We start from the raw sequence: 27,026 nt of genomic DNA, 5'->3' as shown, positions 1-27,026 counted from the left end.
GTTTAAAATTTACATAGTTTTAGAGATTATCAAGATTTAACATGGAAACATTAACCCTCAATACACACCTAAACTGCATGCCAAATAACTGAGGATTCGGAAAAGAAGGTAATGCATTTAATTTAGCTTGCTCCCAGTAAACTTATTCAAAAACTGTATCATACTTTTCATATTCCCTATAACCCTTAGCACTGTGCAAGGCATTCAGTGAATGCAGAGACAGGTTGACTCAATTAGGAAAGCTGCTGGCCTCACACCCCATTAACACTGTATCCTTTCACAAATAAGAGAATCACTTGTTAGAACATGCACTGAAAGGACCTACTTCGGATAACTACTAGTCAAGATAGCACTTTATCTCAGTAAGATACTATCTCAGTGCTAGGAAAAACAATGTAAGATGATTCCATATCTTAATAAAACTCTTTTTAAGATCCATTTACCACACTTCAACCATATAGGCTCAAGCAATGAAAACAAATGCTTATGTTATGTTAAAATTCTGGGTTTAAAAAACTAATTGTTTAAAACATCAAGAGGTAAACTCAACTGTTAAATTTTAAAAGCCTTGGTTTTAAGGACAGCAATGGGAATTTTGTTTGAATTACTCCTAGTCAATGACTTCTCTTTTTTTTAAGATTTTATTTATTTATTTGATAGAGATCACAAGTAGACAGACAGGCAGTGGGGGGGAGGGGAGAGCAGGCCCCCCACTGAGCAGAGAGCCTGGAAGTGGGGATCAATCCCAGGACCCCAGGTTCATGACCCGAGCAGAAGGCAGAGGCTTTAACCCCTGAGCCATCCAGGTGCCCCTAGTCAATGACTATTTGTGCAATCAGAATAGCTAACTACCCCACTAAAAGAAATTGGTTGAAGATAATACCGATGGGGTAATAGCACAATGGTTACTTAATGGTTACCATTTTAAAAAATGGACTCGATGCCTAAGACAAATGGAGATTAAAAAGCAACAGCCACCTTTTAAAAAAATTAAATATTTTATTTTTAAGCGATCTCCACATCTAACATGTGGCTCAAACTCACAACCATGAGATCAACAGTCCATTAACCCAGCCAGCAAGGAACCCCAAAGCCTTTAAAGGGAAGAATTGTAAAGTTTTGGAATATATCCATCAACTTGACAACTGATCCCCCCTAACATCTTAAATGGCAAAACTAAAGGTTCAGAACACTCAGTGAAACCACTTCCTTTTTTTTTTTTTTAAGACCCAGCCCACATAGGGGTATTAAAAACAAGTTGCAATTTGGGGAAAATCTGAATACAGACTGGATATTATGGCATTAGTGTCAATTTTTTAGATGTGAAAATGGCGTTACACAGTAAAATAGAGATGCACAGTCAAGTATTTTTGGAGTAAATTTAATGTCTGTAATTCAGCATGCTCCAGGAAAAAAAAGGATGAAGCAGATAAGGTAAAATGTTAACTGTTAATCTAAAGCAAACAAGTCACTACAGCTTCATTACCTTTACTGTCCAAAGTGCTAAGCTTGAGAGCACAGAAGACTATTTACACATACAGTTTAAGTGAGGAGTATCAAATTCTTTCAGGGTATCCATGGAGAAGCATGAGCTTTGGAGTCAAGGCAACCTGAGTTAACTACAGATCCTAGGTATCACTCACCTTACAGAACTGCTAAAGAGGTTTAAATGAACTAATGTTTGTAAAATGCCTAACCTGATTACAGAAGCTGCTCCATAAAAAAATATTAGTTCCCTTCTCCACCCCCTGACCCCTTTCACAAAGATAGCAAAGTTAGACAAGAAAGGAAGACACTATTCCTGAACAAACACTAACGTAAATAATTGTCTCCTTGCCACTCTGAAAATTCCTGTGACTTCTTATCCTAACAGTACTTTCCTCTCCAACTGGTCACTCTTGGTATCTAATTCTCATTAACCCTTGTAATCACAGGGTAACTGATTTTTCCACGTCTCTCCCACTGAAATGGCATCTCTTCCTATGGGGCTCTGTTTTCCTTCATGTCTGTAATCTTGCATCTACCTTTGAATGGATTAATTACAAGAAAAGGGCATGAATCCTGAAATGCAGGGGAGAAAAAAATTCAAAGTCCAAATCAAGAGAAAATTTATCCCATGTAGTTCACACTGGCTGGACTCTATCTCATATTTGATTTTAGGAATTACATTTTAATAAAAGGCACTCCTATAATGTGCAAGAGTGACCCAAATTGTAAAAAGTTCTGGAAGCAATGACTGACTTTAGAGGTAGAAGTCTGTGATAAGACAACCTAAAGGGCAGGCTGCCAATAGAAAATGAATTAATCATGTTTTAGGTGGCTCCAAAAGGCAGAGGAATGAGAAATTAAAGGAAACTGGCTTCAGCTCAATATAAAGAATTAACAATCAGAAGTTATTTATAAACGAAACCAGCTGCTTTGAAAAACGGTGAACTTACCAGAAGTATTAAAAAAAAAAAAGGCACCAGATAGGAAAAGGAAATTCCTACTGAAGATGAAAGGAAGACTGAGCGACTGACCTGTAAGATGCCTTCCAGCCACAGGAAAGGAGCAATAAATGGATGTTTCACAAATATACACTCGAACCCCTTATGAGCTCAATGATCACACATAGTATAATCATTTCACATCAGTAAGTTAGACAGCTGGGTACACCTTTTTTTGCAATATTCTTTGTGGTACCAAGTATAAAGTTGGCACTCTACATAAAATGGGAAAAATCAATATGGAAGGTTATCTGTTCACTGGTTTAGAGTAAGCTATCTCTGATAACCATATCCTTGCAAGTCCTAATTTGTAGTATTAAGTATGCTCCTTTTATCAAAATCCAGTTCTTTTGTAATGTACCTTCTTTTTTCTTACCAAAGGCAGATGAAAAAAGGGAGCGACTAAAAAAACAAACTGTCAAACATCCATTTATTTGGGTATGTCACATAACCAGTAACATTTATGTAATGCCCAGAAGTTCACAATAGGCTTTCACACACATTACTGTATCCACAGACACGAGCTACTGGATTTGGTTCTCACAACTACCTTGTAAGTTAGTAAATCGAGTATCATCATGGTCCTTTTAGAGAGAAGAAATGGAGTTCCAAGAAAAAGGCTGAACTAAGTTAAACACATGACTCTTTGACAATATATACCAGAGTAAGGATAATATATTCAAGTTTTCTGACTCCAAATCCAGAACTCCTTTTGGCAGTCAGTGGTTCCCTATCACCTTGTACAAAGAGTCAATACCAAAAGAGACCCAGAAATTAATGTTTTTGAAGACCAATGATATGTCCACAGTTGTAATGCCCAAACCCTATATAAAGGTGATACAACTGAACAACTACCATTGCCTGTTTTTAATTCAGGGTTGGGGATCGAAGGAATAAGGGGGCTAGGATGGCACAGAAACAAAATACTGAGGAAAAGCAAGCTGTAAGTCACTTGGTTCTACCAGTAACTACGGGCAAGTCATTAAATCTCCTGGCATTAGTTTTCTAAGCTGTAAAACTATTTCTGAACAAACACTAACATAAATGTTAAAAAGCCAAATTCCTTTCCAATAATTCTTGTTTCTACAGAGTTGGTACACACAATCTAATAAATACAAAAGAACTAAATAAAACTCTCCAACTAGCCACATATGAAAACCCTTTCCTAAGGTTTCTTTACTGTTCCAGTAAAAGACATCAGGAAAAGCTCAATTTACTTTGACTATTAAGACAAGGTAAACTTCAACTGAGGATCCCCCCTCCCCCCACTGATAAAAGCACAAGAAAAAACTAGGACTAAGTATAACTTACAACATGTATTTCTTTACTTTATGAACATAAAATTCAACTAGAGAAGTCATTTTTAATCTAAACAATTCTTATTCTACCATTCTATCACAAGTGCGTGATTAAGATCCTTTAAATTTTAGCATGTTAAAAAGTGACAAGTAATACATTTTAAATTTACCAAAATGATTTCCGAAACAAATTCTAGTTTTAAAATGACTTACTATTTGAAGCTTGATTGTTTTCCCATCTAACTCTATAGTTCTTATTTTGAAATCCACACCAATTGTGCTGATGTAGCTTTCTGTATATGTATCATCCTGAAAAGAAAAAAAGTCAACAAATAAAATTAAGGTTCAATAGAGGAAATAAGAAAATATGTCAACTTATATCTACAAAGTATGATAAAGTTTATAAGCCATAACATGTTGAGAACAGCTACTTCATCCCACTCTAGTACTCAGTTCATGTTCTGATTACAATACACTATATAATAGCAGTTTCTTAAGATTTTCTCAATAGCTATTCTTTAATTTTACCAAACATCTCTAGGCAAATTCTTTACATACATCATATCAAAAAAGGTTTTATATTTTCAATGATTACAAATGACTTTTCTAGTTGCTAATCAGCAAAATTCTTGCTCCCCTGACCCTCCATCCAATATATTCACCACAAAGAAATGCTCACGTCATTCTCTTCCAGTTTTTTTAAGAAGTCAATTTTACTTCCTAGCTATGACATATAATAAAATTGATCAATAAAAATTGAGATATAATACACATACCATAAAATTCAATTTAAAGTGCACAACTCAGTAGGTTTTAGTATATTCCCAAAGTTGTATAATCATCACCATAAATTTAACTGCAGAATGTTATCACCCTGAAAGCAAACCCTATTCCTGGTAGCAGTCACTCTCCATTTCCTCATCTCCCCTTTGACCCCAGAAACCACTACTGATGTAATTTTTGTCCCTGTGGCTTTGCATATTCTGGGCATTTCCTGTGAATGGATGTGGCCTCTTGTGTGTGGCTTCTTTCACTCAGCTGAAGTTTTCAAGGCTCATTCATGTTACAGCATGTACCAGTACCTTCTTCCTTTTTATGGCTGAATAACATTTTGTTATCCATCAGCCGATGGACATTTGGGTTGTTTCCACTTTTTGGCTACTATGAGAAATACTGCTATGAACATTTGTGCACAAGTTTTTGTGTGAACAATGTTTAACCCAATAATAAATAAACTTTTAAAATTACACCTGTTTTCCTCTGTTATGACATTCAGAATGGAAACAAAACTTTTTTCTTTAAAGTGAAAATGTGGGATGCCTGGGTGGCTTAGTCAGTTAAGCATTTGCCTTTGACTCAGGTCATGATCCCAGAGTCCTGGGTTCAAGTACCATATCAGGCTCCTTGCTTGGTGGGGAGCCTGCCTCTTCCTCTTTCCTCTGCCTGCCACTCTCCCTGCTTGTGCCCTCTCTCTCTGACAAATAAATAAAATCTTAAAAAAAAAAAAAAAAAAAAAAAGTGAAAATGTTTGTGAAAAGATACGTGAATGGAGAGATCAGGCTATCACCACCTAAACCCACTGAATAATCTTAGCCAGTACAAAGCAACATTTAGCAGGTACTCTGCCAACAAAGATGGGCCTAAATCTATTAAGAGCAGCCCTATCAAACAGAACTCTGATGATGAAAAGGTTTTATAAACTGTGCTAGTCAATATAGTAACCACTAGCTAGGGAGAATAAGGAACCGAATTTTAAATTTTATTAAAATTTAATTAATTAATTAATTAAAATGTAAAAAGCCACAGGGCTAGTAGCTACCATAAGAATGGCACAATTCTGGGGCTTCCAACTACACTAACAGGAGAGATAATGGAACAAGTTTAAAGTCACCACAAAGAAGCAAAGCGACAAATCTAAAATGCTGGATAATCTATATAAGGAACTGCACAGGTTCTGCCGAAAGTAAAAGACATGAAAAATACATAAATAAAAAAGGGGGTTGGAAAAACTCTAAGAAACTGAGCAGCAAACAACCAAATGGGATGTATATACCATGTTTGAATCCTGATTCAAAGCATCTGTGATACCACACTTCTGAGACAATCAGCAAAATTTATTTTGTAAGCTGACAATGACATTGTTATAAGAAAATATCCAGTTTTTATTCATTTTTAAAAAGATTTTAAGTAATCAAAGCAGCTTGGGCCTTGAACTCCCAGCCCCAAGATCAAAGGTTACATACTCCCTAACTGAGCCAGCCAGGCACCCTCAAAATGTCCAATTTTTAGAAATGCATTGTGAGAAGTATAAAGGAGTGAAATGACATATTTGGAATTCGCATTACAACACTCCAAAAAAGAGTAAGGGAAGAAATGAAAACAGTGTGGGCAAGTCTCCATAATGTTGAATGTAATGTGTCCATGGAATTAAAACAAAACAGATCTCTTAAGAGAAACTGTAAAATGTGGGGCTCCTGGGTGGCTCAGTGGTTTAAACCTCTGTCTTCAGCTCAGGTCATGATCTCAGGGTCCCGGAATGGAGTGCCACTAGGCTGTCTGCTCAGCAGGCAGCCTGCTTCCCCCTCTCTTTGCCTACTTGTGATCTCTCTCTGTCAAATAAATAAAATCTTAAAAAAAAAAAAGAAAAAAGAAAAAAAGAAAGAAAGAAAAGAAAAACTGTAAAATGTGTCAGAGAGTTCCAAGTGGCTAGAGGTAGCCATGCTGACTTCCTCATATATTCACATTTATACACATGCAAAAATCACTGGGTAAAAGGATCTTTTTAAAGCATTGATGAAATCTGACAAAATGCTGATCACAAATACTAGGTATTCATTTTTTAAAACTTACTTCTTTCTAAATGAGTGCCTAATAAGTATCAGGTACAACAGAAAGTGAACGAAGAACCAAGTGAGTACAATAAATATTCACTTAGCACTCCCACATGACATGTATTTTGCCGTAAATACTATTAATGCTTTGTTAGAATTCATATTTATGTGCCTAAAATCTGCCTTACTTGCCTGCCTCTGAGCCACTGCACATTCTCTTCCTTCTGTCCAAATTTTCAACATTTCTTTATGCATACCTCCTAATCCCCAGGCCCTGGGTCATAATTTTTATTTATTATTGGATTTTGAGCTCAGGAAATACCGACTGTCCAAACATTCTTTAACTCCCTGGCCAACAGTGCTCTCATAGCTCTTGTAGCTTATATATTTCTGTGCTCTCATAGCTTATATATTTCTTTATTATACTTCGTGCAGCTCATCTCTATTCTAGGGACCGGGGAATCAGTACTTTTTAAATGCTTCCCAGGCAATTCTGTGTGTAGGTAGGCAATACTGAAAATGTGGGACTTAGATCAATAAGCATCCCAAAGAGAATTTTCTTTAACATACAGATACCTCAGGCTATAACCATTTTCATCAAGAGACTCCAGATTCTTCCCACATACCCAGCATTGGGTATGATCTAATACAGGGATGATTCCTGATTTTAATATTTGCTAACTTAATAAAAATTAAGTACTGCCTAGTTTTAAAGTCCTTTAATTATAAATAAAACTATGCTTTTCGTATTTACTGTCAACGTGTATTTTTTCTTTGGTGAGTTGCCCGTTCATGTATTTGCCCGTATTTCCATCAGGACAAACATCCTTTTCTTATTTAGTATGTAAGTGTGCTTTATATATTGAGAATGTCATCCCTTCCTCATATATATATTTTTTGTTAGTATCATGTTTTCTACCTTTGCATGTGCTTGACGTTTATTTAAATGCAAATATAACAATCCTTTCCTGATATGTTTCCATGTTAGAAAGTATTTTCGCACAAGATTATGAGCCGCCTATGTTTTATTCTAGTAGTTCCTTGGTTTCACTAGCTGTTACATATAATACAATTATATATGTTTTTAGGGGGGCCTGGGTGGCTCAGCCAGTTGAGTAACTGCCTTCGACTCAGGTCATAATCCCAGGGTCATGGGATCAAAGCTGCATCAGCCTGCTTCTCCCTCTCCCTCTGCTGCTCTCCCTGCTTGTGCTCTCTGTCAAATAAATAAGTAAAATCTCAAAAAAAATCAGGTATTTTTAATTTTATTTTTTTAAAAGATTTTATTTATTTGATAAATCACAAGTGGGGGGTGGTGGGGAGGCCCCCTGCTGAGCAGACACCCCCCCCAATGGGGGGCTTGATCCCAGGACCGTGAGATCATGACCTGAGCCAAAGGCAGAGGTTTAACCCACTGAGCCACCCAGGCACCCCAGAATTATGTATATTTTTAATGATATTCATTAATATGGTCACTCATCAGAAAAGTCACAGTAAGTATCTGACATGCTATCAAGCTCACAGGGGTGAATTTTAAGTTTAGAAAACTTGTAATCTTCCCTTGAAAGCTTCAATTTTATTACAGGCAGCAAATGCTATCAGATTTTTTTCTTGAAATGAGTCTCAGTTCATTTGAGAAAATATCTGCCCAATGCCACCAAATTCTACATAACTACAGTTTGTCAGTTGTTCTTTCAAATAAAACAAAAAAGGAACAAATTTAAAAAATGGAAAAAGCAGCTAGTTCGGCTCACTCAACTATGTAAGTGCTTTTACTTTCCTCAAGGCAATCAACATACTTCAGTGTGCAGTACAAGTGCTTTATATGCACTCCTCATTTTTTTCACACAGAACATGTTAAAAAGAACACTCAAGGATCAAGATGTTTAAAAATTAATCGTTCTTACTGTTCTCATCAGTAACTCTGAGGTGAAAACACCCGCCCGCCCCATGAATAAATACAGGGAAGTACAGTGCCTACGCGTTACAGTTCAGCACTTAGCACTGCCTTACCGTGGTGCTGAGACACTAGCAGTTTTACCCACCACTGCATCTGCAGCATCAGAGCAGATATCAACAGTGACAGAGGCAAACGTCTTTGTCTTAGTACTAAGTAAGTACTTAGTAAATGCTAATGGTTTAGTATTATTAAGATAAAAGCTTTAATCTCTCAGACCCTCTGAGAAAGTCTTGATTATCCCCCAGGGTCCATACTCTGAGAACCAAAGACCTAGACAGTGAGAAGGAAAACAGGCTAAATTTGAAGGCAGCTTTGAAGGCAGCTGTGGAGTCTATTCAGTAGGTTTAAAGTTATACACCTGTTTGTAAAGTGTAGCATATAAAACACTACGCCACTGTCAGGAAAAAAAAAAAAGTCTGTACCACGCCCTGCTTTTTCTTCTATTCTAAAATTTTACTTGACGGTTCATTCTTCATCCAGTCACTTAAATACAGGGCAACTAACTGAACTCTACCAAGAGTATCAGACATTGTAACTTTATAATCATGTTTTGAACTTTTTAAAAGCAACAGCATTTCTTCTACTTCAGAGTCCAAGATATTATTGGGAATGTACACTTGGAGGCTTTTAAATACATAAATTCTGGAAGAACTATTTAATTCTGAATAAAATGGTTTGATCCTCTACCTAGAAAACACACACAGCATTAATTTCTTTAAAGGCATTTCAATTTCAACTTACTGCAAACCTAAGAAGGAGGCAAGACTTTCCAACCCCAGAGTCGCCAATCAGAAGTAACTTGAATAAATAATCACTGCAAAAAGAAAAAGAAGATCACATTAATAAAAAGCATACTGCACTGTAAGTTCTACAAAATATGGCCAGTAACAGATTACTTGAGGACCTCTAAAAGGCCCATGAATGGCTTCAGAAGCCCTTTTCATGAATCACGGAACATGACAGAATTTTTTGCAAAAGTAAGATAAGCAATGCCACCCATGATCTCTTGAGATCAATGAACTTCTACTTCCAAGGAAAGAATGAGAGAAAATATAAGTAATGCATATGCCTGGAGAGCCCAAGAGACTTAGGGAGTTAACTTTCCATTGTTCTTGTCAATGAAACATAAATCTCTCAAATTCCAAGGCCAGATCATTATTTCATGGTAATCCTCCAATGTAGGGGCTTTTAATGATCCTTTCCTAACATGTACCTGGAATTTTCCCCATTAAAAAAAAAAAAAAGAAGAAAAAAAGGATCATTTAACTTCTGAAAACCTGTATTAAAAATATTTTAGACTTGAGATGTGGTAAAATCAAATGCTGTTTACATCAACATACAACTTTACCAACTTTCTAAGTTTGTATTAAAGCTTTCTTCTGAAAACTAGGCTCTATTTATGTACATTAACTTGCCAGGCCTAACTCAAAAACCAGCCCCAGGGATTCCTTCCAGGAGAAGGACTGCTTCCTGGACCTGAAGACAACTTACTGCCCACAGCCTCCCAAGGAGTCCCTCAGAGATCCTTTTCAACTTGGACCACTGCTATGTATTCTTTAAAGTAATTTCAAAAGGACCCAAAGCCCCAGAATTTACACATTTTTAAAGGAAACCTATTCATGATTTTCAGTTTTGTCCCTTATCATTAAAAGAAAGAAAAAGTACTTTAACTTCCGATAAAACCTAAATATCACTCACAATTTAAATTTAGATGACAATTATCATTATTTAAATGTAAGCAAGATATAAAACTTTCAGCAGTGACTATCTCTGTGGATATTCATCAACTGCTACCTAAGTTTACACAGAGATACATATTACTTAAATTTTTAGGGTTACCAAGTTATTTTAATATACTTATTGTTCCTAATTATATCTGGAAAAAAAAATTAAAAAAAATCCAAAGTGCCCTTGTCAGCAACAAAGTAAGTCACAGAAGGAAGTAAGACGCTTTTAAACAAGTCATTAGGAAGGGGAGTGAAGCACAGGATGAACTAAATAACTAACATCCTTTCCAGTTTGAGATCCTAAAGAAAAAAGGAGGGAAAGCGGATAATAATTATAAAATTTACCCTTAATAAATACCTAATACCAAACAACTTTTATTAGCCAATAAAGCTGCTGACTTTAGTACTATTCACACCCTCCTTAGACTAAATAAATTCTTAAGAATGATGAACACTGAACACTGGCAATGAGTACACGGTACATGTTAACAAATAACATTTCACATTAGCAAGACTAATCTCACCATTAATACTACTAGAGTTACTTCATTTTAAACAGAAATTTAGAAACAACTAATGCCCTGAATTAACCAATCTCCCAGAGCACTGTGCCAGACATCCAGAAAACACTCCCTGAACTGGCCATACTGTAACCCATTACAATAAAGGACAGCACTGGGCCACAAATGTGCCTGAGGTGTCATTCATTACCTTAAAGATCAACTTCTTTTTTCAGAGTAACCATACGGCTGAGAAACAAAAACAGGAATGCTTCCTAGTAAGTGTGTTTCAAATTACATTATGGTTAAATGAAATTAATAGTCAATTTTCTAAAAATCAACTTTTTCAATTATCACTTCTTTTTAACTTTAGTAATGTTATTATGAAATATTTAATTTGTAAATTTCTGATAATTTAAGGTTCACGGCTATTATAAATAATATGAACAGTTGCTCCCTCTTCTTTGCAATGAAATAATTATTGCTAAAGACTACTTTGTTCTCTCCCAAACAATCAGCTTTACTAACATAAGAGACATGAAGGAGAATGGGAAACAAAATCAATCTCACAGACTTCTTCCTCTTGTTGAATAAACATACCTGGAGACTGTGATCAACAGCATGTAACTTGTACTGGGACATTTAAAATTACCCACCACCAAAAAAATGGTAATAAAATACAATTACCTAACTACTGTAGTACCTTATTTCTAAATTATTAATATTCTGAATGTTCAAGACAATTCAGAAATTTGAGACTGCTAATATTCTCTAACAATAATTTATAAAATAACACAGTAAAAATATTGAAAAAAATACGCCAATCTAAAAACAGAGAGCATAAGGTGAGAATTCTGGTATAGAGTCAAGAATAATTTAGCAAATGGTGAGACTCTGAATGTATTCTTCCTCTATTCCCCAAGATCTTGGATTAGTCTACAATATAATTTGACCTAAATGAAAACTGGATTATTCCAGTTTAGAAATCTATAGTCACAATTTTAGTAACACTCTTCTAGATTTTCTAGTAAATCCTACTCACTGTTCTCAAATGAGAACTTTGAATCTTTTTTTTTTTTTTAAGATTTTATTTATTTATTTGACAGAGAAATCGCAAGTAGGCAGCGAAGCAGGCAGAGAGAGAGAGGAGGAAGCAGGCTCCCCGCTGAGCAGAGAGCCCAATATGGGGCTCAATCCTGGGACCCTGAGATCATGACCTGAGTCAAAGGCAGAGGCTTAACCCACTGAGCCACCCAGGTGCCACCTCCTCTAGTCTTTTTCATGTCTAATTTACTATGACAGTGAGTATTTTCTCCCCCTCAGTATTCTGGAATCCACTTTTCCCCAGTCTCATGTCTGACATATCTGTCTATGAGTGTGAAGATAAACTGACTTATTCTGTGTATCCAAAACCAAGCATTGTGCCTTTTACAAAGCACATGCTAACAGATCAGAGAGCATTTTAATTTTGCATTTTTAATCTTTCTCTTTCATTGTGAAATACAACTAAGGAAGATCTACAGCTATCACTGATTAACATTTCGGATAAAACTAGGTGAAAAAAATAGATGGGGACATGGCATGTCAAAAGGACACAGAAGCCAACATGAAAGTTCTATCACTGGTCAAGGCAGAATAACTAGAGCCACAAAATAAACAACCATGTACTGGGTTATAAGCCAAAGAACAAAATAAACATCCATGAATTCATACTGCTATCAATTATTAAATAAATAAATGGGAGAAGAGACATAACATGTATAGAAGGAATCAGAGAAGTAGAAACGTGTATCAATAAATCACCATAGTAAGAACCACTGAAGGCAAAATCCACTGGTGAATGCTAAAAGTTGTGAATGAAACTTTAAGGAAAATCAGGATATTTACATGGCCTCAAAGTATGTCCCCCCAAATACTTACTGCAGTGGTGGCTTTAATGTATATCCACCAATTCTTTGAACTGGACTTAATTCCATTTTGTTGAGTGTGGGCACTTAATGACTGCTTTCTAAGCATACGGAAAGGGAAATACAGTAACTTTACAATGCAGAAACCTGACAGACACCACCTTAACTAAGTGATTAAGGTGAGTATCACCAAGAGTAAGTCATCCTGATATCATGTATGCTCTGATATGATGTAGTGAGTAGAGTGCTTCACCTCTACAATATCTTTCCCAAAGTCCATAACCCCAGTTCAATTATGAGAAAACATCAGACAAATCCAAATTGAAGGACATTCTACAAAATACCTAAAAGTACTCTTCAGAAGTGTCAAGACCATGAAAAACAGACTGAGAAACTCACAGACTGATGGACGCTAATACATAGGACAACTAAATACAATATGGCATCCTGGACTAGATTCTGCAAAAGAAAATGGACATTAAAAAAAAACTGAAGAAACTGTAATAAAAGTCTATAGTTTAGTTAATAATGTACCAATGTTAATTTCTTAATTTTGATAAATGTACCTTGGTATGAAAGATGTTAATATTAGAGGAAGCTAGGTGAAAGGTATACAGGAATTCTCTGTACTATTTTTACAGCTCTTCTATAAATCTAAATTTATTTCAAAATAAAAAGGTTTTAAAAAAAACAATGTATGAGGACATTAGTTAAATGGGTACAAAACAAAAAGCTCTTTGAAAAGTTAGCTCCTGATATTTTTTAAAGAGACATATATTTTGTGTTTTCTCAAGTTAAATCAACAAATCATGTATCTGCTATAATCGATAAAATAAAATCTTAACAGCTGCTTTTGAGGAACAAGAATTTTTTTCAGGGAAAACTCTTATAAGCTGCTTGAACCTGGAACAACACAAGCAGATAATACTTTTAATTTAAAGAGGAAACGATTAGTGAGAAAGCTAAGAAAGTTACGGTAAGACTAACATAGATTAAGGCTAGACAGAAAGGGGTAGATTTGGGGAAATTAACAGCCTTTAACAACTGGATTGTGGGGCAAAAATAAACCAAGTGAAAAATTTTTTGCTATCAGTTTCTCCTGTAATTCAATCCATGGTCTATTTTAGTAATATTGGAGATTCTTTATTTCCATTATTTAAGATTTGGACATAATCTTGATACTATCATTTTTGCATGCAAGCACTAACAGAAAATTTTCTGTACCTTTAAAAAAGACGCTACTGAGAGAGTATGATGCATTATACTAATGCTACTGTGAGAGTATTAAGCATTGTACTTTTAAAAAGTAACTAAAATAAAACTTTGGTTCAAAACTGTACTTAGGTAAAATGGTTTCCTTCTCATGAAGTTACCAAACTGCATACATAAAATATGTAGTAAGGCATTAATCTGCTTATGTCTGAATCTAAAATGCTACTGGTGGGGCACCTGGGTGGTTCAGTTGGTTAAGCGGCTGCCTTCAGCTCAGGTCACCATACCAGGGTCCTGGGACTGATGCCCGCATCGGGCTCCCTGCTCAGTGGAGAGCCTGCATCTCTTTCTCCCTCTGCCTGCTGCTCTGCTTACTTGTGCTCTCTCTCTCTCTGGCAAATAAATAAATAAAATCTTAAAAAAAATAACGTAAAATAAAATGCTACTGGAAATTCTAAAATCTCTAAAAAGACTGTTTATGTGAAACTCTGATGTGAAACAATTACATTTTATTTAGTATAACTCATTTCACATGTTTATTTTTTTAAATTTTCACATACATAAAAATATGGGGGGAATGGATACTTCTAAATGTTAGGATTACAATTGATATTTTATTTATACTTTTTTCAAAGTCTGCAGTAAGCTCTTATTACTCTTCTAACAAAAAAAATGTTGAGGAGGAAAAAGTGTAAATTAGAGGGTTTTTCAAAGACTTCACACCTTTGCAAATTTGTTCAGTGTATAACTGTCGTAACAGAAATGATTTCTAAGTAGGTAGAGAGTAGGATTGAGGTTATAAGCCGATAGGACTGGCACATACCCAATACAGTCACAAGTATAAGATATCAACTTTTTGGGTTAAATGAAAAACATTTTTTTCTTCTTTTATGAAATAAAATTTATCAGATACAGTTCACATGTCAGTGAATATTTTATAAAGGAAAGTTGACTGACACTAACAAACTTTCATCACCCCAACCTTTGGAAGGAAGAAAAGACAAAAGTAAAACAGTGGAGGACTATAACAAAGTTGTTTTTATCCACGCAGTACCCCCAAAATACAAAATTCATAACATCACCTATATTATAAATATACCTTAGAAAAGGCCTACTATTTTCAAAAGTTCAGTGGAAAGTAAATTTGTTTTTTATCTGCAAATTCACTTGCATGATGGGAATGTTATTTTTACCTTCTTATAAATATCATACTTGAGAATAGCCTAAAACTAAGCTCACATATAAAATTTAAAACAGGGCGCCTGTGTGGCTCAATGGTTAAGCGTCAGACTTCAGCTCAGGTCATGGTCCCAGAGTCCTGGGATCCAGCCCCACATTAAGCTTCCCGCAGTTCTCCCTCTTCCACTCCCCCTGCTTGTGTTCCCCTTCTCGCTGATATTCTGTCAACAAATAAATAAAAACTAAAACAAAATTATGACTATGATATCATGACACAGTGGCCAAATTTTAATTCACTATTAAACTATACACTATTAGACTTTGGGGTATAGAATGATTAATTAAAATTTTGGGCTGCAGTTAATTGTGACTAACATCCACTTTTCTTCCTCACTCATTTTAAGTATGCTCCACAGAAAAGAATTCAAAACTGACCATTAGGCTGGAGAAAAGAGGTAAGAACTTTTCATTCCTTCACATGTTTCTACATTGTTTGAATTTTATAAAGCACATATTAATTACTTTGAGGGTTACACTAAGTAAAATAAACCTCCAGCTATGGACAAAAGCAGTCTATTAGTCAAAATAAACAGTCAAAATAATCAATTATCAAGAATCTGAGAGTACAAGAGCCATTCCTCCAAATTTAAGGAAATAGCCAAGCAATTCTTTAAAAACTGTCCCCATAACCTACTCCTAAAGGTTACACATTTTTGATATTTAGAGACAATCACTTTTTCCAGGTTCCACTTTAGCTCTGTTTAGAACAGTGTTCTAAAAATTTGAAGCAGGAATTCAGAAAGTGAAGAAAAGTTTGGTAGTGCTAAAGAAGTCCCAAGTCATTCAAGTGGACAAAAAAGTAGATAGATGGTCTCACAACCTATATAACAAATATTTGCTGAAAACTATGCCAGGGAGGAGGTGTGTTATCCTCCACCTCTTCTACCTCTCAAAGCTTGCGTGGGTTTTAGAGCTGGAAAGACCTGTATTTGAATCCAGACTCCATCACATACTAGCTGTCAGATCTTGAGGCAAGGTACTCATTCCCTACCATGAGCCTCAATTTCCTCATCTGTAAGAAATTCCATTAGTACCCTCTATCATCCAGTTAAGCTTCTTGTCAGGAATAGAAGTAATAAGAATTAGGCATTAGAAATATTTAGGAATAATGCCTCTAAAACCTGTAGCACAGTATCTGTCACAATACAGGAGCACAGTAAGTGGCTATTACTATTATTATTATTCCCTTCTCCAAACTGCAAGGTAACTTGATGAAAACCGTCAAGTGTTTTGACAAAAACTTTGAAGCTATTTATCCAAGCTTCTGTTCAAATAGCTGACAAAATATCATGAGTTCACTACTGAAATCTAAAGCGAAAGTTTAAAAATTACGCAACTAACAGTGGTTAAGTACTATGATCACACCAGTCACAACTCCCAAAGCCTAGTAACACATAAAAGAGTAACAGGGTCGGGGCGCCTGGGTGGCTCAGTGGGTTAAGCCGCTGCCTTCGGCTCGGGTCATGGTCTCAGGGTCCCGGGATCGAGTCCCGCATCGGGCTCTCTGCTCAGCAGGGAGCCTGCTTCCCTCTCTCTCTCTCTCTGCCTGCCTCTCCATCTACTTGTGATTTCTCTTTGTCAAATAAATAAATAAAATCTTTAAAAAAAAAAAAAAAAAAAGAGTAACAGGGTCTGCAGCAATTGTGCCCTCTCCAGCAAAAGAAAGACAGTTCTCTGCTTCACCTGCTTTTACTCACAGAAAAATGTCCATGACTTCTTAGGCCCCAAGTGTCAATATTCAAGAACAGGCAGGAGGGTAGAAAAACTGAGAATGGAAGCAATAATTAACTTCAAGCCCAAAGAAGCTTTAAATATCAACCCAGCACAAGATGTGAAGAAAATCAAAGACCATAACATGTACCTTATAACATGTACTTCACAAACCCTTAACATTTCTAAAAAGACCTCTCTAATCATGAATTTTAAAACAAACTGACCACAGAAATGTTAGTCACTTAATTAACTGGCTCAAATTTTAAATTCCTGGAGTTAAGCACACACACTAAATCAGAAAAAACATACTATGACTGTAAAATCACAGGCCCTTGAGTTAAAATTCCAATTCTGCTATTTACTCTGAAAGCCCTTAGGCAAGCCATTTAACTCTTCTCTGCCTCTGTTTCCCCATCTCTAAAACTAGGACACTATTTCTTCATGGGACTGAGAGAAAGAATTTACATACATAAAATTTATGGCTGGTGGTAACAACTCAAATTCTTAATTGTTGACCACATCCCACTACTAGCACCAAGGGTTCTGGAAAATCCCGCTGCTCAACAGTGCTCTGTTACCCTCCAGCTAAATCAAACCTTCTGTTAATAATAGAAATCAATCACAGGCCTTTTCTCTAAATCTTTTGCACTATTTTGCCACTATATTCTTTGAAAGTATCACAAGATTTAGTCTGTGCTGGGGCGCCTGAGTGGCTCAGTGGGTTGGGCCACTGCCTTTGGCTCAGGTCGTGATCTCAGGGTCCTGGGATCGAGTCCCGCATCGGGCTCTCTGCTTGGCGGGGAGCCTGCTTCCCCCCCCCCTCTCTGCCTGCCTCTCCATCTACTTGTGATTTCTCTCTGTCAAATAAATACATAAAAAAATCTAAAAAAAAAAAAAAAAAAAAAAAAAAAAGATTTAGTCTGTGCTAATGCTATGATACTGATTATACTTGTCTGAGCATGAGTCATGTTCTTAACTAATTGGTAAGGACCTGGGAGCAGAGTCCATGTTTCATAATAAAAAAAACACAACAAAAACCCCCCAACCCTTAGCATAATCTTTACTGGTGACAGAGAAAAAGCTGGCTGTTTTCTTTATCAAGCTTTCTTCTAAGATTAAATTAACTCTGAGTGTGTGTGCCTGTGTGTGCGTGTGTATACACACATATATGTACACATTTACTGAAGATTTTTAAAAAATCTGTACTGAAAAACTGTTAGACAAAAACAGACACAATTGTGTGATAATTAATCATGTGTGAGAAAAGCTATAAAACTGAAACCACTTGCCATTTACATTTATTCTAACATCCTTTATTAGATTATACATGTCAAATAACATCTGCATAGTACTGTACAGTTTACTTTGGAGACTCAGAACTGAAGTGGCACTAATCACACGTTTTGGATAAAGAAACAGGCTCAAAAATCACAAATAACTTGCAGAGGTAAGTGGCAGGCTGAACTTAAACCTAGGGTTTATAACTCCAAATGAGTTTTTTATCACACCACTTTCCTTCAATGATTTATTTTATATACTTAGATGATAAAAATGTAAGTTAAATCATAAATATCAAAACCTATCAGAATGAAATCAAACCATTTATGAACTGGCACACAGGACCTAACCAAATATAAAGAAAAGTGTGATTTACTGTTTAAATTAATTTAGAACATTGGCATTAGTAGAGAATAAGTTAGCTCAGCTCAAAAAGCATGGTAAATTTTAGAGTTCAGAATTCATTAGCTTTTAATAAGTGATGAACCAACTGCGCCTCATGAAGACAGGTGCTACCAATCTACAAATAGAGCACTAAATAACTACCCACAGCATGTATTTCACAAAGCTGCTTCAAATGTCCTTTTGTAAACCTAGCTATTCAACTATTTTTATAAGTTCCATCAAAAGCTTAAGACTATATTAAACTTGGTTAGGCATTTATTCTAACTATATCCATATGCATTCTGAGGTAGTAGAGATACTAAAGAGATGACCTATTGCTCTTCATGAGAACACTAATGGTCTGTGAAGTTAGTATGCCTGTTTCAAGGCTCTTGGAAAACTTGGAAAACAAGATTCATGTATTAAAAACTTAATGAGAAACAGAAAGGCAGCATTTTAAAAAAAGAAAAAGAACAGAACAGGTCATCAAAATAAAGCGTGCCCAAACACATCTCACATTTTAAAACTAATTAGTTTAGAATACCAGATTTTAAATCATTTTCAGGTTTGCACTTTTATGCAAAATGCATGAGCATGTATGCATAAAGAAACAGGTTCACAGAGTTAATCAAATGCTCCTAGGAATACATAACCTTAAATGGGTTAAGAATAACTGCCCTAGGGGCGCCTGGGTGGCTCAGTGGGTTAAAGCCTCAGCCTTCGGCTCAGGTCATGATCCCAGGGTCCTGGGATCGAGCCCCACATTGGGCTCTCTGCTCTGCAGGCAGCCTGCTTCCTCCTCTCTCTCTCTCTACCTGCCTCTCTGCCTACTTGTGATCTCTGTCTGTCAAATAAATAAAATCTTAAAAAAAAAAAAAGATTAACTGCCCTATATATCCAAAGAATACAAGAACACTAATTCAAAGGGATACATGCACCCCTATGTTTATAGCAGTATTTGTAATAGCCAAGATAAGGAAGCAGCCCAAGTGATCATCGATTGATGAATGGGCAAAAGATATATAAAACATGAATTTATATGTAATGGAATTTTATTCAGCCATAAAAAAAGAATGAAACCTTGCCATTTGCAACAACATGGATGGAGCTAAAGTATAATGCTAAGCAAAGTAAGTCAATCAGAGAAAGACAAATACCGTATGATTGCATTCATATATAGAATGTAAAAACAAAACAAACAAGCAAAGGAAAAAAAATAAGAAGAGACAAATCAAGAAAGGGTTCTTAAATATAGAAAACAATCTGATGGTTACCAGAAGGGAGGGGGAGTGGGAAATGGGTGAGATACGTGATGGGGATTAAGGAGTGAATTTGTTGTGAGGAGCACCAGGTGATGTATGGAAGTGTTGAATTACCATATTGTACACCTGAAACTAATATAACACTGTTAAGAAACTAGCATTAAAATAAAAACTTTAAAAAAGAATAATCACCCTCAATCAAGTTGTTGGAAAATATCTATAGGCAGAGTGGAAATAATAATTCCGTTTAAGTACTATTGTTATTCAAAGGAAATACATTCAGACAAGCAGAATCCATCACTCTTCTTGGACAACTTCAATTACATCATTCAACTTCATTTGTAAAGCTCCCTAGTTTGAAGGGCAGACTGCATTAAATACCCTGTGTAAAGACCTTATGCCAAGCAGCTAGCACACAGAGTAAGCACTTGTTAAATACTAGCTACTATTAAAAAATGATGTTTCCACATGTGCACAAAGGCACTTACATACAACACTTCTTGTCATAATTAGGAACACAAACAGGGAACAGAGTAAACTTAATCAGAACCTATCACAACCTTGGATTTAATAAAGCTGAGTGTTCTGGCCACCTGAGCCAACCAGTCACAAAATTACCAAGGAAAGCTTCATTTCCTACTTTTCCTTTGTACCCCATTTCTTTAATTTCTTTAATTATTAAAGTCAGTCAACACACCAACACTTGTTCTCTTGCTCCTCAAGGCTATTATTTTTTTTTTTTCAAATATCACCCCACGATTACCATTTTATAATCTGAAACACAGAGCAGTTCCAAAGAAAAGCAAGACCTAGGGGTTCTTCCCTAAATTCTATTGGAGACATCAAAGAAGCAGTATCAGCTCCACCTTCTACAGGAAAACAGTGGAATAGTCTGACCACTCCCTTCTCCCTGCAAGATTAAAAAAGACAAAAAAAAAAAAAAAAAAGGCTTTTTGCCTAACTCTATTACTAAAACTCCAAAATTGAGTTCAGACAGAGTGGTTTAAAAAACAAAACAAAACAAACAAACAAAAAAACTGTAAGTGACACATCTAAAATATCTCATGTGCTGGCATCCTATACCCATTTTTTTGTTTATTTACACCTTGATACAAAGTATTTTTTCGCAAATCTTAAAAAAAAAATCTCAGGACCCCTGGGTGGCTCAGTGGGTTAAAGCCTCTGCCTTCCGCTCAGGTCATGATCCCAGCATCCTGGGATCTAGCCCTGCATTGGGCTCTCTGCTCAGCGGGGAGCCTGCTTCTCTCTCTCTCTGCCTGCCTCTGTGATTGTGATTTCTGTCTGTCAAATAAATAAATAAAATCTTTAAAAAACAAACAAAAAAAAACTCGGGCCACCTGGGTGGCTGAGTGGGTTAAAGCCTCTGCCTTCGGATCAGGTCGTGATGGAGTCCCACATCGGGCTCTCTGCTCAGCAGGAAGCCTGCTTCCTCCACTCTGCCTGTCTCTCGGCCTACTTGTGATCTCTGTCAAATAAATAAATAAAAATCTTTAAAAAACACAAAAACAAAACTCAAAAACTTTAAAAAGGATTTTATTAGACTTTAAATATTTTCATATATTAGAGACAAAAGTAGATAACATTAGCAAAAAGAATCTATTCTTAATTAAAAATGAAATTATTACAACTACAAATAGAACTACCCTAAATTTATAGTCAAAAGTGGCCAAGAAAACACATGTACACAAGGGACTGCTAAAAGGATGTGAATATAACAAAATGTTAGACCACAAATTACTGATTGCTTCCAGAATTAAAAAGACTGAACTAAGACATAAAATTACTTATAAAGCAAAATTCTCTTCAAAAGTCAATTAAAGAGTTGTCAAGAGAACATCTGATTCTGAAGCTCTTCCATCTTTATTATTTTTTAAACATTAAAAATTTTATTTGGAATATGTAAAAAAAAAAGTCAACTCTCATTAGAACTTAATTATGAAAAAGAAATTTTTAAATGCAAAATTTCCGTCATCTTCAAATGATCTTGTAAGATCGTCTATTCACACAAAACTCTTTAAGATTCATTTTGCAGATTCTGTAGAGCGCCTAGAAACTTACACTACCTAAAGAATCATACTTGCTGATTCTCTACAGACATTAAGAAATCATATACCCTATGGTGAGAATACTGGTTATTCTTCTTTAAAATTTTCTGGATTTTTTCAAACCACTACCAACACCACCAAAACGTCATCAAGACAACCAACAAAAAGGCAACTTACTTTTAGTTGATTTATGCTTTTCTAATTTAAAAAGTTCTAAATAAAAATTCTATGACAGCCAATTATGACATACTTATTAATGAAATTATACTGACACACAGACAACAAAACTGATTAAGCTGCTTTTACAAATCCTTACCTTAAAAACAAATTAATTTAAAGCACACTGCTGGGGGTTAAAAAAGTCAAATGTTCCTGAAGTCTACTATGATAGAAGGGCAAAGTTTAAAAGACTGACTAAATCTTGAGCCATAATCTTAAACATCACTCCAGAGCCATATTAAAAAACAAAATAAAAACAATGCATTTACTATAAAATGTTTCTGCATTAAAGAACTACAGTTGATCCAAGTAGACTACTACAGTCCTTCCTATTACAGTTAACTGGAATATCCATGATAGGTAAACATACTTTATTAACACATTCCTTATAGATGAAGTAGCCAAAATGATTCCCTTGACACTAAAAAAAATCCACTAAAAGCTAATGGATTAGAAAAAATGCTTTTGGGGGTGCCTGGGTGGCTCAGTGGTTAAGCCGCTGCCTTCGGCTCAGGTCATGATCTCAGGGTCCTGGGATCGAGTCCCGCATCGGGCTCTCTGCTCAGCAGGGAGCCTGCTTCCTCCTCTCTCTCTGCCTGCCTCTCTGCCTACTTGTGATTTCTCTCTGTCAAATAAATAAATAAAATCTTAAAAAAAAAAAAAAGAAAAAAAAAAGAAAAAATGCTTTTGGAATGAGAATAATGTTAAGCATTTCTCAACCAGTATGCTGAAATAATCATTGCCTGCTTCACCACCTAGCTCAGAAAATCAAAATTCTTCACATCTCCAGAAAAATGAAAGCTCTGATCTTTTCCATCTTTCCACTATTCAGATCTCACTTTCAGTTGCTTTTTCTTTTTGTTTGTACTTGAAATTCAAACAAATCAGTCATTACCCTTAATTTCTACTATAAAGATAAGCCAGGGTTGTCATTTCTCCCTATTAGCCAAATAACACAGAAAGTAGTCAAAGGGACAGCTTAAAATTTAACCTTTGACTGATGTATTTATCATCCTCACTCCCAAAACAAGCTTATAATTTAAAGATCATAAAGTAAATTCAATAAAAAAAAGCTACCTCCAAGTAATCCTATGTCAACCAATAATCTAAAATCCTGTTTTTTTTGAGAGAATCAAACCTCTTTTGTCAAGAACCCATTTTCATTACTAAATTCAGTGGCACCCATGAAGCAGTTTTAAATGTTTCTAAAAGGAATAAATTAGTAGATGATAACCCAAACCAAGGAATATTCAGATTAGACTTTTAAACATTATCTAGTATACTATCCCCCCTTCACATTAGCATATAAGCGTGTGCTGTAACACACATGTATTATAATATATAATATACCCAACATACACATAGCTATAAATGGTAGGTATTAAGACACATCATAGAATCATGAAAGGCACTCACCCATTAAAAGTTTCAATTTAAGAAAAATTTAAGATTTTAAAGTTCAGAACAAGGTATTAAAGTAAATAGACCTGTATTCGGTGATAAAACTCTAAGAATTTCTTTCCTTCTTTTTTCTATTTTCCAATTTTTCACTAATTACTTTTATGATGGTTAACAAACTTCATTAAAGACAGAATGAAAAAACTGCTGAGGTCACCTTGTTAAAAATCTGCCTGCTGGTTGCCCTTGTGACCTTCTCCAATAAAATATCCAGCACCTTTCCTCCAAATAATTTTCAGTAATGCTCTTCCAAAGGTTTTTCCAAACTCCTATTTTATAGATACAGTCTAGAATAGAAATATAGTAGGCCTGGTACTGGCTAAGTCAATGGCAGAACAAGTATAAAAATGATTTCTGGGTTTGGTTCTGTTAAGGTCATTAATCTGACCGATGGTTTGGCACGGTTTTACTTAAAAACTGCTATCACTGCCATTTATTAACAAGTCTTCCTTCCTCCCCCTTGAAAAATCCTCCTCATTTCCCTACTGACTTCTCTAAACCTATTGCTAATAATTCCCTCAGAAGTCTCTTTTCTATACATTTTTCCTGAATCCAACTAGCCAACCACAATCCTCCATCCTCCTCTGAAATCTTGTTGCTCCTATCTATCCTGCACATGTGGAAAAAAACTAGATCTACTGGTATCTGACATATATAACTATCTATTTTCTATAGCCCATTTTAAACTCCTTGAGGGTAAGGATCATATTCCTAAATCCTAGCACTATAGGAATGTCATACATGATAACGATGTATACCACTTAGAGTGCTCTTATGTTTTCTTTTACCTATACTAGAATTTCACAACTACCCTGATAGGAGTAACAACTCCTACTATCCTATTTTACAAAAGGAGAAACAAATTCAGAGGCTAATTTGTCATGATTCTATTCAACTAATCCTAAAGATCTATTCATAGTAGTATATGTAGCAAATATAAGAAACTCCCTGAAAAGAGGAGGTTTACAAGTCTGCAAATCCATGTACTTTATTGCTGCCAGGAAAACCACCAAATTAGGGACCTCCCTGATCTCCCTAACCGTGCAAAACCAACTCTGTCCTCGGAGTCCTTGATAAATTAAAAACAGCCAGCATAGCAAATATGGCACTATGAGAACACTCAACTTCTTAAAGTATATAAAATTTTAATGAAATACAGTGGCATCTGTTCAGTGCAAAGGGGGACATTTCGGCATCAAACCACGGTATTACAAAACTTGAAGTTAGAATGCATTTTGCAAGAGCCATGTGACACACACATGACAGTCAGCTAAACTGATGGGTGGACCTTTTAGGGGAAATGTTTAGCAGTAACTGACCAAAGGAGCAAATATACTCAGCTTTTAAAATACCGATTTTTACTTTAAAAATAAGTATTCCCTCTTTCCCCCCAAAGCCTTCCGATACTGAAGAAGCATACTAATCAAATCTCCAATTACTCATTAATTTATATACTAAACTGAAGGAGATTTTAAAGGGCCATTAAGGAGACCCCCACGAAGTCTTCCCAAGGAAAGTGAACACCAATTCCCAGGAAAGGTGTCAGGTGTGTCACATATGCTGTGGTGACTTCTTGAGTAAGCAAGAAAAAGAAATGCATTAACTTTTCATGACACGTCATGGAACCTCACTCCCTATCTTTGAGCATTCAAGCAGGTAACCCAAAACCTACAGATGACAGAGCCCATTCGTTTCTCTTCCAACTTAACAGCAGTCGTCCTTTAATCTGATAATATCAGAAAAATGTTCCTAAGTCTTAGTTGTTATTTCTCGACCTACAGAAGACAAAATGACTTCAGTGTCCTCTAAAAAAAAATTCTCACAAATGTCCAGGTTTTCAGGAAGGCAATGGGCCCCCTGAGTTCTTGAAGAGCTCCAGGAAATAACTTAAAAAACACTAAAAATTTAAAATCTCTTCTCACCATCTACTCATTCCCCCCAATCCCACGCAGTTCTGAAACGCATCCATATTACATGCAACCTGGCCGGCAGGGTGAAAGAATAGAGCCAACAAGCTCAAGATTTACAAGTAAAGCTGGTTTCCACCCTGACGATTCTGACAGCTCCGCAGAGTGCGGGCGCAGGGTCTGACAGTGCCCTCTAGGAGAGCTCTCCCACCCTAGCCTCTCCCCTTAAAAACAAGTCTTCCTTCAAAAGTCACTGCCTCCGCGTGAAGCTACCCCTTCCCACCGCCCCACCACCGACTCCCAAACGCCCCAACACCCTCGAAAGACTGCTCCTCCGCACCGGTCCGGCACTCAAGGCTTTCAACCTGACCCGTCCAGGCCCGGGCGGCTCACCCCTCCGGTCCGACCCCTCCCCTCCCCCCGGCCGCCCCTTCTCCGTCAGACAATGGGGCCCGGCTCCCGGCCGCCAGCATCTCCTGCCCTACGACCCTCACCTTACCGCAGCCGAGGCTCCCACCCCTGCCTTAGCCCTCCTCTCCCCCCTTTAGCTTTTCCAAGCTGGCCCACGGACCCAGCCGACCGGTGCTCTCCTGCACTCACTATTCGGGATTCATGCTGGACATGTCACTGCAGCTGCCGCCGCCGCCACCGCCGCCCTTGCTGCTGCAGCCTCCGCCCTGACTCTTCACGCCACGGGTAATCGAGGGAGAGGAATGATACAGGCTGTTCCGGGAGAGCAAACGTCTTTCCCCACTCCGTCCCCTTAGAACACAATCAGCAGCCGCCGCCACTCAGCTATCGCTTCCACCCAAAATGGCCGCCGGCGAACCAGGAAATAGGAAAGCCTTAAACCAAGGGGTCTTTACACAGCGCAGAGGGCGGCCTCACCGCGCGGCACGCCGGGAAAGAGAGTTCGAACACCCAGTGGGCGCTGAAGACCTACGGTGCGGCGCGGCAGCCAGGACTCAACTTCCCGCGAAACCCCGCGCTCCTGGTGCATGCGTATTTGAGAGCTTGTCGCCCGCCCCATTCCCCACTCTCTCACCTCCCCCTCTTGCCCCTCCCTGCTCCCCGCCCCGCTGACTCGCTGGCTAGGACTTCGCTCGGACTCCCCCTAGCGGATTGGCTAAGACCGAGCGGCCCTGGTGATGTCATCAGTGAGACGTGGCAGCCGGGCGAGTCAGCGCCCCAAGAGGGGGAGGAGGGGGAGTGGGGGAGAGAGGGCGGTGTCGGCCACGAACTGAGGATGGGGCGGGGGGTGATCTGGGGACTCCGAAGGGTGAGAAGAGATGGGTAGAAATCAAGGGACAGCCTGATAGCAGAGGCGGGGAAAGAAGGTCGGTCGGAGTGTACGCCCGGCGGGTCCTTCCGCCTGTGAGCCAGCCTGAAGCTTGAGCTTTCCTGCGGATCCCAGGACGTCGGCGATAAGGACTAAGGACGTAAGAGGAGTCGAGGGGCCTCTAGAGAACTTCAGGTCTCTGGAGAACATGAAGCTGTTCTTTCAGTTCTCTTCCTTACTCACCCAACCTCACTGGATCTGGTCATCGTCCAGTGTTAGCCACAGACCACACTACCAATT

The 27,026-nt window shown here is 37.2% G+C and overlaps 1 protein-coding gene across 1 annotated transcript in view; it reads right to left on the bottom strand.

Moving 5' to 3' along the window:
• Window positions 1-26,458, bottom strand: part of RAB1A (RAB1A, member RAS oncogene family) — a 30,860-nt gene extending 4,402 nt beyond the window's left edge. Inside the window, exons 1-3 of the mRNA XM_082746705.1 lie at window positions 26,048-26,458; window positions 9,317-9,389; window positions 3,998-4,093 (exon numbers count right to left, since the gene is read on the bottom strand). Coding sequence (XP_082602831.1) covers window positions 3,998-4,093; window positions 9,317-9,389; window positions 26,048-26,070 — 192 coding nt within the window. The 5' untranslated portion in view covers window positions 26,071-26,458. The remainder of the gene's footprint in view (window positions 1-3,997; window positions 4,094-9,316; window positions 9,390-26,047) is intronic.
• Between the last annotated feature and the right edge of the window lie 568 nt (window positions 26,459-27,026).

Source organism: Mustela nivalis (assembly GCF_964662115.1).
Source record: "Mustela nivalis genome assembly, chromosome: 8".
Classification (NCBI taxonomy): Eukaryota; Metazoa; Chordata; class Mammalia; order Carnivora; family Mustelidae; genus Mustela; species Mustela nivalis.
Note: the sequence above shows the minus strand (reverse complement) of the source record. Positions and strands in the feature narration are given on the sequence as shown.